This window comes from Natator depressus, chromosome 4 (assembly GCF_965152275.1).
Source record: "Natator depressus isolate rNatDep1 chromosome 4, rNatDep2.hap1, whole genome shotgun sequence".
Classification (NCBI taxonomy): Eukaryota; Metazoa; Chordata; order Testudines; family Cheloniidae; genus Natator; species Natator depressus.
The window spans coordinates 13,180,548-13,194,339 of NC_134237.1; the positions used below are offsets into that span (position 1 = coordinate 13,180,548).

At 41.2% G+C, this 13,792-nt stretch overlaps 1 protein-coding gene across 14 annotated transcripts in view; it reads right to left on the reverse strand.

The window, feature by feature from the left end:
• Window positions 1-13,792, reverse strand: part of SLC4A4 (solute carrier family 4 member 4) — a 251,636-nt gene that overhangs the window by 62,902 nt on the left and 174,942 nt on the right. For all 14 annotated transcript variants that reach the window (XM_074950418.1, XM_074950426.1, XM_074950422.1 and 11 more), the window contains 2 exons: window positions 11,972-12,146; window positions 3,344-3,477 (listed from right to left, as the gene is read on the reverse strand). In XM_074950418.1, the coding sequence (XP_074806519.1) occupies window positions 3,344-3,477; window positions 11,972-12,146 (309 nt within the window). The remainder of the gene's footprint in view (window positions 1-3,343; window positions 3,478-11,971; window positions 12,147-13,792) is intronic.

Consider the following 13,792-nt stretch of genomic DNA (forward strand, 5'->3'; position numbering starts at 1 on the left):
TATCTGGCCCCATTACTGAAGAGGGACACATTTCTGATGTTTTTCCTCCTTTAAATCTGTTTTACTTCATGCCACCAATTGACTTATTCACACCAGTTTTCTAATGTTTACTTGATTAATCACAGTGGGTTTTGGGGGAGGAGAAGAGAGAAACTTATTTCATAAAATGAAATATCATCTAATCCAGATATCTCCATAGAAAGCAACCATGCAAACATTTTCTGTAGATTAAGACCTTGATCACACTGCCTTCTATAAATCTTTTGGGAAGGTCTGCTGATATTTATGCCTGTTTGGAGTAGATCAGTGGTTTCCATAAAGGACTTTTGAACTTTCTGTGCATCGGTCCATGGAATTCTTTCTAATTTTGTTGCCACTATACAGGACGTTCTTGTGAGCAGGAAGAACTGAAATGAAGTACTGAAAAGTCAATGTATGACTGCAATTGTCACGTGGCAGTGGCTCTCCATAAATCCCACTGCTACACACCAAAAGATTTTAGTCACAGTAAGTTTGAAAACCACCTCCTCTTTAGGGGAAAAAGAGCAATACTTTGTACCTCCTATTTATTCCTGCTGCTCACAGTACCTGGATTTGGATCAGATCATCTAGGCTAGAGGCACGTTGTGACACCAGAAAGTGTTGTCCTAATTTACACCAGTGAAAGAGAAAGGAGAGGATGTCCTTCTCCTCCTCCTACAGAGGTCCAAAGGAGTTGCTTTTGCCCATCTAATCTATTTCTCGACACACACACCAGTCTCTCCTGCATCTTGCTGCCTATGCTCCAGGAAGATAAAGAGATGGGCCGCAGGATTAATCTCCTCTCTCTCTTCTTGGCAGGGCTGGGCTGTATGAGGGAGAGAGGCAGGAGACCCACAGTGGATAGAGGGAATCAGGGGTGGAGGTGGGGGGGGGAGAGGGGAGTTTCCCCCTGTAGAAAAGGATGCACAGGGAGCACTCTGCTTATGTTTGGCGCCCAGCTCCCAGGCAGAGCATCCACTGGTTTTCCTGCTGACCTGGCTCTGTCACCTGAGCTCCTCTCACACTGCCAGGCAGGGAAGAAACTGGCAGCTTCAGAAATAGCTGTGGATTTTAGCTGTGACCTTTTTTCAAAGGAACGTGGATTTTCTCCCCCTCCCCCTACAAAATAAACTTGGTGTTTCAGTGCCTCAGCAGGAAGCACCACAACTAAGGGCCTGTCTACACTACAGGTTGTGTTAGTATAACCTCCGTCGCTCAGGGATGCGAATAAGCCACCCCCCGAGCAATGTAAGTTACGCCACCCTAAGCACGGGTGTGCACAGAGCCATGTCGGCTGGAAAGCTTCTCCTGCTGACATAGCCACCGCCTCTCGTGGAGGTGGTTTTCGTATGCTGACGGGAGCACTCTCTCATCGGCAGGGAGCGTCTTCACCAGACCCGCTACAGCAGCACAGCTACACTGGTGCATCAGCTTCTAGCGTAGACCAGTCCTAAGTCTGTGGTGCGTAAGAACCAAGGACTTAGCAGAACAAGTTTTCGATAACAAAAAGAGTTTGGGGAGGTAATTTAACGGATTATGAATTTTAACACATACAATAGTGCTTGTATTATAGAAACACATGGGATCCCTGCACTAATGATTTCTGTATGACTGCACAGATGTATACTACTAAGCTTTGGGGAAAGTTACTGCAGGAAAGAACAAAAGTTGATGGCTGAACTCACAAAAGGGTGAATGGACACTATGTTTTACTAAACTTCTCACTGTGCTGAAATATATCTGGCTCTCTGTCTCACAGAGGCTGAGAACAGTGGGTGATCATACGTGCTTCAAACACTAATGATTCTGAAATACTGCTAAATGTGATGAGACAGGCTCTGAGATCATGCCGTGCTTTGAGGCCCTCATTTAAATTGTATCACGTTATTTTCAGACGCAGTCACACCACCACAAATGTGGTAAGGTTAATGATGAAATCAAGTGGATTCATCCCACTTCTAAATGAACATCATACAGAACTCTGTAGATAGATCACAAATATATTTTTGCATGGCAGCATTACTATATCTCAAAAGCATATACAAACATGTCTAATATTTTCTAGGTTGTGTAGAAGAGAGACATATTAGATCATCTTAATTAAAATAGCCTCCAGAAAATAGCTAGAATTATCAAGCGAGATTACTAAACATCCACAAAGGTTAATTTCCCTAGAAACCTTGATATAATGAAGGAAGTAATGAAATTACGCTTTAGCTACCTAGACACCTCACTTTATGCCTCCTTTCTTATTGCAATCTACAGCCATGTTCAGTATAAAAATCTATTAGGCCTTTTCCATGTATAACTACAATCAGCTAAACAGCTGTCCCGTATTACAAATGGCTTTGGGAGGGAACCCACAGTTTCCTTAACACTGAATGTCTTCGTACTTTGAAATTCAGATCTTTAACAATACATAATATTGTGGGTTCTTTCTTTATGGGGAATGAAAGAGATGTGGTTTGGTTGGTTCTGTTTAACTTTACACACTCCCATTTTGTATGGCATCAAAAATGTCAACAGTGCAGCAGGTAATATTAACAGTAAGGAAGTGTACTCCTGATTACTTTAGAACAGCAATCTCCCAATATGTCATGCTACTGGTATTATTTATTGGAATAGCAAATGAAAATTCTGTGTCCATCCAGCACCTAACACAAAGGGGTGCAAATCTGGTTGTGGACTTTATTATTTATATTAGGGTAGCACCTAAACATTTCACAGAAAAAGCCCTTTTTTAATTCAGAGTTGATAAACAAAGCTATTTAATGCAACAAAATCCCATCTAGGAGATTTGGTGACAATATCTGTGCATGCCATGGATACTTTTATTTTTATATATAAATAGCCACTTTCAGTGGACCACCAGTTTAATGGCAAATTCTGCTGCCAGTGAAGTCAATGGGACTTTTGCCACCAAATTCATGGAATGGGATTCTGCCTTTATTGTATGGAGAAATCTGCTCATCTTTCTGAGCAACAGAGTGATTAAGGAAACCCACTGTACCAACCACTCTAGTTCCACTGTAGTCAATAATATCATGCACTGCCATCTTGTCCAGTTCATTATAGCTCGGCAAAATGTCTCTTGTAATCGGACGCTGGCTGAGATTAACAAAGGAACAAAAGGGAGCTAGGCACCCAAATCCCAGTGGAACTCTATGGGCACCTTGGAAAATTCTAGCCCCCATTTTACAGCGCTCTCACCCTCACACGAGTAAATGTTCAATTTCAATGCACTTAATTCCCCCCTTTAAAAATCTCATTCCCAGCTAACACTGTATTAGCACTGGCAACACTCCTCTCCCCCTTTACTTACTTGCTGAAATTAAACAGGAGTCTTTCAAAGACAAGGACAGGTCCTGTGCTGCTCAGAATTGTGAGTGGCTGACCAGCAAAAAGGCAAAAGACCGCTCCAGTGACTGCTGTGCCCAGAAAGCTCTCCAGCACACCCTAGGGCAAACATACAGTACAGATGTTAATTTCAACGGACACGTCACTTCATTCTCCCTTCTGTAAGCATGAATGCAAGAACGTGTGGGGTTATATCAGATACCTACAGACTGTATGTAGGTGGGCATGAGATTAGGGGCTCATCTGAGGGCTGGTATCTAGCATAAATTCATGCCTTCGGTTACTGATTTCATAAAATCTTTAGTTATTTGTGTCAATCAACGACCCAACATACCCCACTGTGGTTACTGCAGATACCTAGGGTTTTAGCATTTTTTTTGCTATCTGCGGAGACGTTCGAAAAGGGCGTGAAGGATGTAGGAGCATAAGTCCCATTGGCAATCTCCCACATCATGATGACAGAGCCCAAATGCATTATTTTGCAAGGTGCTTCACAATACACATAATTCTAAACATGGTACAACAGGGCTGGGGAACAACAAAACTGTGTCAGGGTTACAGCAATGAGGTTACTCTACAAAGCTTAGCCCGTACTGTGGTGGAGCAGAATATTTTACAAATAAAGAAATGGGTTTAAGAAAAGCAGATTCCTCTTTTCATAACAACAGGTTTTAACAAGTGAGACTCAAACCAAACAAGATTAACTCATACAGCATTGAAGTGTTAAGACCTAAGTTCATCAGATGTCATCAGAAAGTAATACATGCCACATTTTATGGTCTCCATCATTTCCTTTGGTATATGTCATGAAACAGCCTAACTGAGGAGTGATAAATGAATATGCCGTAGAAATTTCCTTGGATTTTCATGTAAGTTACTACTAAACAATATCTATTTTTCATAATGCAAAGCACAAGTACAACTTTAGTGACAGGTTTTGTTTACAAATAAAATGCAAACAGTATTATTGACAATACAACCTACTGTTTGTATGGAATTTGGAAAAAGCACTCAGCCACCACCGGGAGCAGAGTTAGGTCAACCCCACCCATATATACCCTTGCATGTATGAGCTTTTAAAAAACAACTATAGGGAAAAAAGTTGTCTTTAATTGAAAGTACATTTTCTTTCCACTGTCCCAAGGACTAAAAACATGGTATTTAAGTCTACTTTTAAAAAATATTAATATTCCTTTCAGAAACAAAGCAGGAGTATTCATAATTTTTTTCCCAGACAAAAATATTTGTAAGTCACATGAAAATTGCTACTTAAGTACCATGCTGAACTATGCAAGAAGAGAGAGATTTTCTTAAATAGAAGGATATTGTTTATGCCATTATGTGACTACAACTAATTTAAAAAAGTCAATCTATTTTATCACATCCGTGATCAAAGATTGTTCATCTGCAACATGTACGGACATTACTTAAAAATGTCACACTCCCTACAGGTGTGGAGTTGGCTTAGTGTAACTGGTGATTTCCCAAACTGTATTTCAATGGAGTAATTTATTGCTATCAAGGCTTTTAAATGTTTTGCCAAGTTTTATCCATGACATTTTACACCCAATAGTAATGGTGTGTCTGGAAGGGGTTTTACACACGACCATTTGATCTGGGGTAGAAGTTTATAATGGTGGCCCTGGGTACACTGAAAATATCCCACTCTTCAATGGTGGGAACTTTAATGTAGTCCAGCTGGAAGCTTTCTTTAGCCACTCTGTTGTTTCACCCCGCTCTGAGAAGGCCAAGGTGACACAGCAGCAAGAGTATCAGCAGCCAGTTCTTGCTCCCACCACCGCGAGCACTAGTGGAGCTGCTCATACCACAGCCACTTTGGGAAGGTTTTCAGAAAAAGCTCAGTTTAGGCCCCTGCCTGCTGTAGTCCTGTTCTCCTTATCAACGGCTCTTTTCATTTATTCTTAAAAAACGTGTCCACACTGGAAGCATGGAAGCAGAGCCATGTTAGCCAGGACTGAACTGAAGCTTAGACTGGTTGCTAGAAGGTTCTAGCAAGGTTTCTCTTCAGTAAGAGACGGTCCCCGGCCTGAAGAGCGTACTGTCTAAACAGAAAAGGCAGATAAAGTGTAGAGGAAAGGAAGTATTACTATCTGCATTTCATAGCTGGAGAACTGAGGCACAAAATGATTAAGGAACTTGCCCAAGGTCAGGCAGGATGTCTGTGGCATAACCAGGACTTGAATCCAGATCTTCTGCGTCCCAGTTTAGTGCCTTAAACACAAGACCATCACTCCTCTCCTCTCTACGTCACAGAGCATGGTTCTATACTCACTGGAGAAGGCCTTGATTTACTTCCTACTTTCCCTTTCCATCCTCCTCAACACCTCCTTTTCATAGCTTAGAGGGTAGTTAGTGCACACGTCCAAGGCTATCGCTTGTGCCATACGCTACCTGACTCATATCCTCACTATGGAGAGGGACTCAATGGCAGGAGGACCCACAGTTCACTGATGAAACAGCACTAACACAGCTGAACAAAAACTTCCCACCACCACCGAGTTACAGACCAGATCTTCCATTTGGAATCAGCTCACTCTGACATAGGTTTTTTCCTTCTTGGATGAACACAGAGACCTTTGACTTATTATAGAGATCAAACGGCAGCTTTTACAGACCAATTTTTATTTTATTTCTGCACTCTGTTAAAAGGAGCTACAGTTTCCAGTTTTGTGGATTACAGTTTTAAAATGGAGATGTTTGATTTGTTACAAACACTGCACTGGCAATTTTAAAACAAAAAAACAAAGCAAAAAAAACAACCCCAAACTTAGAAACACTTCCAGGGCCTCTCATAAAAGAGCTATTTTAATATATTGCTCTTTTAACTGGAAAATAGAGATTCTGAAATATTCTCATGCCTGGAAGATTCTTATTAAAATAATGCCTACTTGAGTTATAAAGCAGTTCTGTTCTTTAGCTTTTATATTCAACTCTGTAGCGAGCATCATGACAGCTCTGCCCCTGCCCACCTAAATAGCAGTCATGGTCTAGCTCCTGCAATTGGACTGTTCACCTTAGTGGATCCTATTGCAGGATTAGGACCTAGCTTGTATGTCTCATTCATAGTTCCACTTTACAGTGTGGTTATACTCTGAGCACTAATTGTAACCATTGCATCATGGGACTCCACTGTTATTCCCTCAGAATGAGTCCACAGATAAAATGTGTCCAGCCTCTAGAATGATGCTAATAGCAGGCATTAGTGGCTGTATTCTCTGACTTCATTATTGCCCAGTCTTGCAAGTTATTGTGGCTGTGAGCAATTCCACTGAAAAATGTATAGCAAAGACTGCTTGAAAAGCAGACGGGCATTACAAGGGGTCCCGGGAATTTATGAGTCTTTGCCCATTTCCTTTGAGCAGCTCGTGAGAATGATACAATTCCTCTCAACAGAAGGAATGGCATTTGTACAACTAACTCCTCTTCTCTCCTTCAGCACTAATTACAACAAGAGCATCACAGCCCATGGCATGGATTCCAACACATCTGGAATTTCTTTTCCTCAACATTCCTTAACATGGCTGTAGTTAAGAATAGTGTGTTTTCTTAGAAACAAAAACCTTGATGCAAGGTTCCAAAGAAAGATTGCATATCTGCTATTCTTTTCTGGCCAGCTCCCTGGGTCAAATACTACAAACTGTGATGATAAACATTGATTCGGAGTATCAGGCCCTGTGATATTATTTAACTATCCACAAGAAATAAAAGCCATAAATTGTAACTATATGCATGAATCTCACTTCCTGAAACATAGTTTGTATAGGTGACAAACTACTGGAAAACTCTCAGGGCCAGATCCTCAGCTGGTGTACAACAGCATAGCTCCACTGGAGTCAACCAAGTTGATGCCCCAGCTGAAGGTCTGACCAAATCTTCTCTTTTCAGGTAGCCCAGACAGATGGAACCTCTCTCTTCTGAAGAATCAATTCCCACAGCAGTCTCTGACCCATAACACATCTGGTTTTGATAATAAAAGGTATTGCTCATGCTTAAAGGTTTCTTCCTGAAAATAAAGCTTCCAAATATTTACTCAAAGTGGCCCAGGGCCTTGCTGACATCTGCTCAATTAGATCTGCACTTTCTGAGAAGTAAATGAACCTGTAGCCACTTCAGAAACTTTAGAAGTTTTAGGTGGGGTATTCAAAAGCACTCATATGTTGGCCTGGACTCTTCACCCACAGACATCCATTACCATGAACTTCAGGAGGAACAAAGTTGGGCCAGGGCTCCTTGCTTCTGAAAAATCACCTCCTTGGTAACTGAAGAAACTTTGAGCGCAGAGAATGCTCCACTATGCCTCTGCATTACAAAGCAGCCAGGGGAACTGGAAGGTGGCATTTTGCTTCATGTGGAATCCTACTATGTGACCAGTGGATGCACCACTCTTTTCAAATAACGACAGCCTGCAGGTTATCTAAAGTGTGAGGAGGTGGTGACAGACTGCTTTGGGATGTCTGCTGAGACTCTCTAGTCGCTTGATCCACCAATATACGATGCCCAGGCAGATTTGGGCAGCTTCGGTTTATTAGAGTGGTGTTTTTTGTGGCACAATCTCAGTAATGATTTTCCTGTGCTTTGTGCCAAATTTGTGAAATAAAATTAAAAGTCTAAATCTACTAAAGGCATTACCAACCCAGGCTGGTGTGCACAGTACATGCAACATCCCTTGCAGTGTCAGAGCTTCATTTCTGCAGTACAAAAGGCATTTGTCTGGGAAAGCCCCGAGTGCATTGAAATGTGTGCATAGAGAGTGGCTGAAAGTCTGACTGGAGAATGATCAAATCAGATGCTGAACAGCTCAGAGGGTCAGAGTACTGTGAAAGAGGGTTACTCACTGAGCAGTAAAAGAGATTTGGAAAAAGCAATCTCAGGCCATTTTCCCATACTTTACACTTCTATAACTCAGGAAGATTGTGGTCAGGGTGAGGCTGCTTTAATTCAAAGCAGAAACCATCAGCTCCCTTCTTGCTTCCCTGAGCCAAAACCAGCTGTGGCTTCTGTTGTCCTTTTCTGTTTTGGTGAGCTTCCCAGCCGCTCATTTAGACAGAAGCAATCTCCAACTATAAAAAGAGACAGGCAAGCATGGATCTCAGACAACTCCTTGGCCTGTGTGGTGCTGCTCAAGGGAATCTGCAAAGCAGGGGCAGCCCAGAGAATGAACCTAGTTTTTGAAGAGATAAGAGATTGCATTGTGGGGTAATGTCTGTGTTGACTTTGCCCCATGCAGGTGTTGGTGTCAATCTGCTCTGCCAGGCATTAGCAGAGTCCTCGCTGGATGGAGAAGGAAGACGGAAGTTTTGTTTTTTTTTTTAGAAGAGGGAGAAAGTGAACTATCAGACTTTGGGGACATACTCTCCAACAGAATGACCCAAAGAAACTTATGAGAACAAGTGTTCAGATTGCTTCTATTTCTCTTCTCCAACTCCAGGCAGACAGCAAGACAGAATTCTGGTGGAATTAAGTAGGATTGCAGACTTTTTCCCATTCAGTTTGCATGCTGGAAATCAAGCCAGTGATGACACCGTCTAGAGATGTTAAACTTAGCATTATGTGTAGTAGCTAAGAATTTCATACAAATCCCTGGAAGGGATCCTGGTCTTCTGAGTTTTGCCAGTACTCACTCATGATAACTTGGGAAATCTATTAAAGGCAGAGAAGACTTGGAGAAGTGATTTACACTTCGGATATCGGAGGTTGTGTCCACACTAGCAACTTTCTAAAAATACTCCAACATGAACCCTGGTGTGATTTCACTGGTGGCAGCATTAGCGTAGAGAGGTAGCTGGTGTTAATACCACCGTGTTGTCCACTCCTGTTCCAATCAAATCTAATGATGGCTAAACACACTACTCTCCTGCCATTGCTACCACTTGTAGAAGTGCAGTGGTGAGAGAGGTTTTTAAAAAGTGCCAGTGTAAACAAGGCCACGCCACACATTGATGGCGCTCTCCCAGCTCTGGAAGATGCAAAGGGTGAAAGAGGTATTTGAAAGACAAGCAAACAAGCAAGACAAAGCATTCACAGGACTCAGTCATGGGTTCTCTCTGCTTCTCCTGGAGTTTTGTCCTAAGACGCTCCATTTCATTTATGTTTGCCACAGAACTGCTGTGTGACTAAACCAGTATTTTTAAATGCAGGATACTAGCACGTTCCTTTTTCAAAAATAGAAGTAAATCATTTTGCACTGAAAAGTGCAATCTGGTAGCTATTGCCTTTCTATGGGCATCTTCTTTGTCACAGCTGAATTAGGTATAACACAGAGCAAGCAATAAACCAGGGCACCGAAGTCTCTCTTTTCTTCCCTCTCTGTCCTCCTTCACCCCATTCCTCATGCCCAATCATGGCTTCAGATTCTCAGAGACAAAAGACTGTCACATTCATCAAACAAATTCCAGATTAAATCAGAGGAAGGCAACATGCTCAGATATAAAGAAGGTTCACAAGGTTCCTGAAAGAATAACTTTAGCCCAGCCCGCAAGGTGTTAAACAAAATGTGTTTATTTATCACTCTCTGCACCTGACAGTCTCAATATGATGAAAGATAACAGAGGGCCCCTACTGGAGAATAAAGATGATCAACTTTTCTCTTGGAAACTTCCCACATTCTATCATTGCTTTGTTTCAATGTCTCACAGCCTGGGCCCCAGGCAGCAGAAAGTCTCCCAGGGAAAAGGCAGAGGCAACAAAAAATGGCGACACACGCTGCCTGGGGACAGAGTAGGCCCAAAGGTGGACAGCAAAGTGTGGGATGGGAGTATGACCAGGGTAGCCAATGCAATGCATCTCCTCAGCAGCTCCCACATATGGGTCTTCTGTGGAGGCTCTGGAGATGCCCTTCTGTTGATGGAAACCTCAGAGCAGAGTGGCAATGGACATACCTCTCTGCCCCAGACCCAATCAGACCCAACACTGAGAAGTTATTGCCCAGTTATCAAAATTCATTGTGAAAGCACAATAAACTTACCCAAAGTATCACAATCTTACATCAGTAGCAGTCCTCAAAGGATGGATAGCACACAGTTATTGCTGCTGTTGTTTTGCTTATCCAAAATGTTACTTTTTTATTTGCTAAAGGAATGGTAAATCTATGAGTTCTCCAGAAATCTATCTGTAATGAACATGTGACATGGTTTAATAGGTAAGAGGGGATTTTTATATGTAATGATCATTGGCATTTTCCATCAAGAACCTTCATGTGGATTTCTGAATTTTGTAGCATTTAAGTTGCTAATGCAGTTTTTGTTCCCTAGGTAAAAAGTTAAGCATTAACCTCAACGGTTTTTCACCTGAGTTAAATAAATGGCTGTGCTGAGATTCTTCTCCGGTGCACTAAACTCCCTTTTTTCAGGAAATTTCACCTTCTTCTGGAGCACAGCAGGGCTATTCTGTTCTGATCCAGTGGGCATATGCCACAGGATCATTGCTCAGCAATTGTAGAGAAAAGATGATCATGGGTGGTCGTGGGTCCTTCTCTTCTATATCTATTTTCTCTTCTCAGTTTACCCTATGGGCCTGCTGTGGAGATGGGCTTTTGAGATTAGTCAGATTTGTATGAAGAAAGGAAGTTTGATGTTCTACACGCTGCTGTATTTTATTTGGTTCTGTAATTTATGGCAGGGGAGTCTAGAGCCTTGGCTAGGCACCCCTTGGTATTTCTTTGTTTTTAAATAAATCTAAGTAAATAAATAAATTCATTACTGTTATAGTAAATTTAATTATTGTTAGGGCACTCAGAGCTGCTCGATGGGAATTATTTAATTGCAATTGAATCTAAATAAATAAAATAAATATTTGTGGGTTTTCAATTTGAAAAAGGCCAAAGGAGAATTAAAGCGCAGTTGAAATGTAAGCACAGTTAGGTCTCAGATAAGCAATAGACAGTAATGTTAACATACAATTATTTTTCTATGGACTTCTTATATTATCGAGCCACATCCTAACACTCTCACTTTAATCCTTGTTCATGCAAAACTCCCACTGACTTCAATGGAGAACTGCCTGAGTATCCAGTAAAAGCGTCATATTTGACCCTTTTTTATTAATCATTCTAAACGGCTTACATTTTGTCTGTAGTGTCTGTCTCAAAACACATTCTAAACAATTCCTCTGTCTACTTCCTTATCCCTTCTGTTTCCAGGGGACAACCACACAGAAGTATTTTTTTGAGACAGGCAGAAGACCCAACAAAGTTAAGCGTCAGGCAGAACATGCCCTGTTAAGCTCTGAGGACATGGAAAATGTAAATCAGAATTAATACACCTAGTTCAAATTAAACAACACACAAAACCAGTTAGCACACTTGAAGAGCACCAGTAATTTTGATACAGAAATGCCCCCCCCCCTTCTCTTGCCTATTGCTCGAACACAATTTAATATAATTGCATCTGCAATTGCTAAAAGAACCAAAGTACAACAACAGGCACAGAAGTGAGGTCAGTTTTAGTTAGAGCAGCAGGATAAATCTTGTGCTAAGTAACCAATCTTTATACATGGCCCATCTGCTTCCCTGTTACTCTCGAAATGAGGACATTTGGGCCTGCATTGTTTATATGAGTTTGAAATGATTTCTAACCTGCATGTTGTCTGTAGCATCACCAAGCAGACCTCCAAAAGTGATAGCATTGGTCACTGTGGCCAAGTAGATGAAGAGAATGGCTGAAAGAGCTTGGATATTTAAAGCATCATAGAAGTCACTGGCGAAGAAAGGTATTTTCCTCTTTATGTCTTTGACTAAACCACCACAAAATCTGAGGATTAGGCAAGAGAAGAAGAAAGTGAAAAAAAAAGTCTTACAATAACATTTACCATGATGAGCAACTAATCAGGGACATCATCAGAAACGAGGGGCTACGCAATCCGAAAGGATATGGGTCATTGCAGTTATTTCTACATAAGGCATAAATCAATGGGTGTTTGAGCCACATAACCGCTAAATGGAAAATGCTTCAAAACATTCACCAGAAGTAGAACTGGGAGTAAAACAGTACAGACAAATGAAAGAGGGGGTCATAAGTCCAATGGCTCCTCCTTGATTTGGAGGGCAAGGAACACTCAAGCAATAGAAAATACATTCTTCTTAAATAATCAGGAACTGAACAGAATTTGGTTTGTATAAGTTTCCGGTGGGCATTCTACAGAGGATAGGGTAAGTAACGTCACACTACAAGAGTGACTTTGGTACCGAAGCCCATTGGCTTCAATCATCCACGGTCAGCATGAGAAGCACAAATCTCACTTCTTATCCTCTCACATATAGTCCACCACCAAGACAACCTCATCGGTATAATTGCATTTGACCCATCTACCTTCCAAACTATTTACTGACTGGAAGATAACAAATCTGTAATGTTCTCAGGCAATTCAGACACGGCACATTAAAGAGATGTGATGGCAGACAAGCACACAGGACTATTGTTATGGTTCTTTGTGACAACATGGATTTCTTGCCTTTCTAAGAAGGAACATTAACTCTAACTTGTAATTGCAGGCTTTCAGCTTTTTTATTATTATTACTACTTTTAATACCTACAAACATTCTAATAATGTTTTAACTGATATCTAACTTATAACCTTAACTTTATCTCAGCAAAGTTTTATATTTGGAATAGTCTTGGGACCTCAAAGCACTTTATAAAGCACCATGTTGCTAAGAAATAGTAATAGCCTGGAACCACCATCTCAAAAACTGAGGAATGTTACTTCGGCTTCCCATTCAGTCTGGCAGTCTACTGAGTGGGAAAAGAGAACAGTTCGAGATATCTCCCTGAGCTACACATCTCAATTACAGTAAAACACTACACTGAGTTGCCGAACTGAACCAGGCCGAATTCTATGTTCTGTTACATTAGATTGAAACCAATGGAGTTCACTGGCACAAAACCGAAGTAACAGAACAGGGAATCAGGCCTCATGCAACATTATCTTCTCTGTTTCTATTAAATCTCTCTTTTGGGCTCTTCTACATTGTAATGGGAATGTCAGGAAACAGGATCTCTCTTTTATTGACAATTGATGGCTTTGAACATTTATTGTATAAACTTGTGATAGCCTGCAAACAGCTAAAACATTTCCACAAATATGAATGGAAAAGAATTGGTATTTACGATGAACGTACTTCATAACAATCAGCGTAATTTCACACATCCATAGGCCAAGCATTTTACAAGTGACTAGCAATTTGGGAGTTCTCATTGTTTGTTCCAATCTAAGACACCTTGAAGGGGTCTGCTGGTCCTCGGGATCCTTTAAAAGGTCTCAAGCTGGGCACCCAAAAATCACAGGTCACTTCTGAAAGTGGTGGCCATGTGTATAGCAGGTGAGAGCAATATTATAAGATGCAAAGTTAAAGGGGATAAAAAGGCAAAGCATCATGCTGAACAGGTCAGAGAATTCA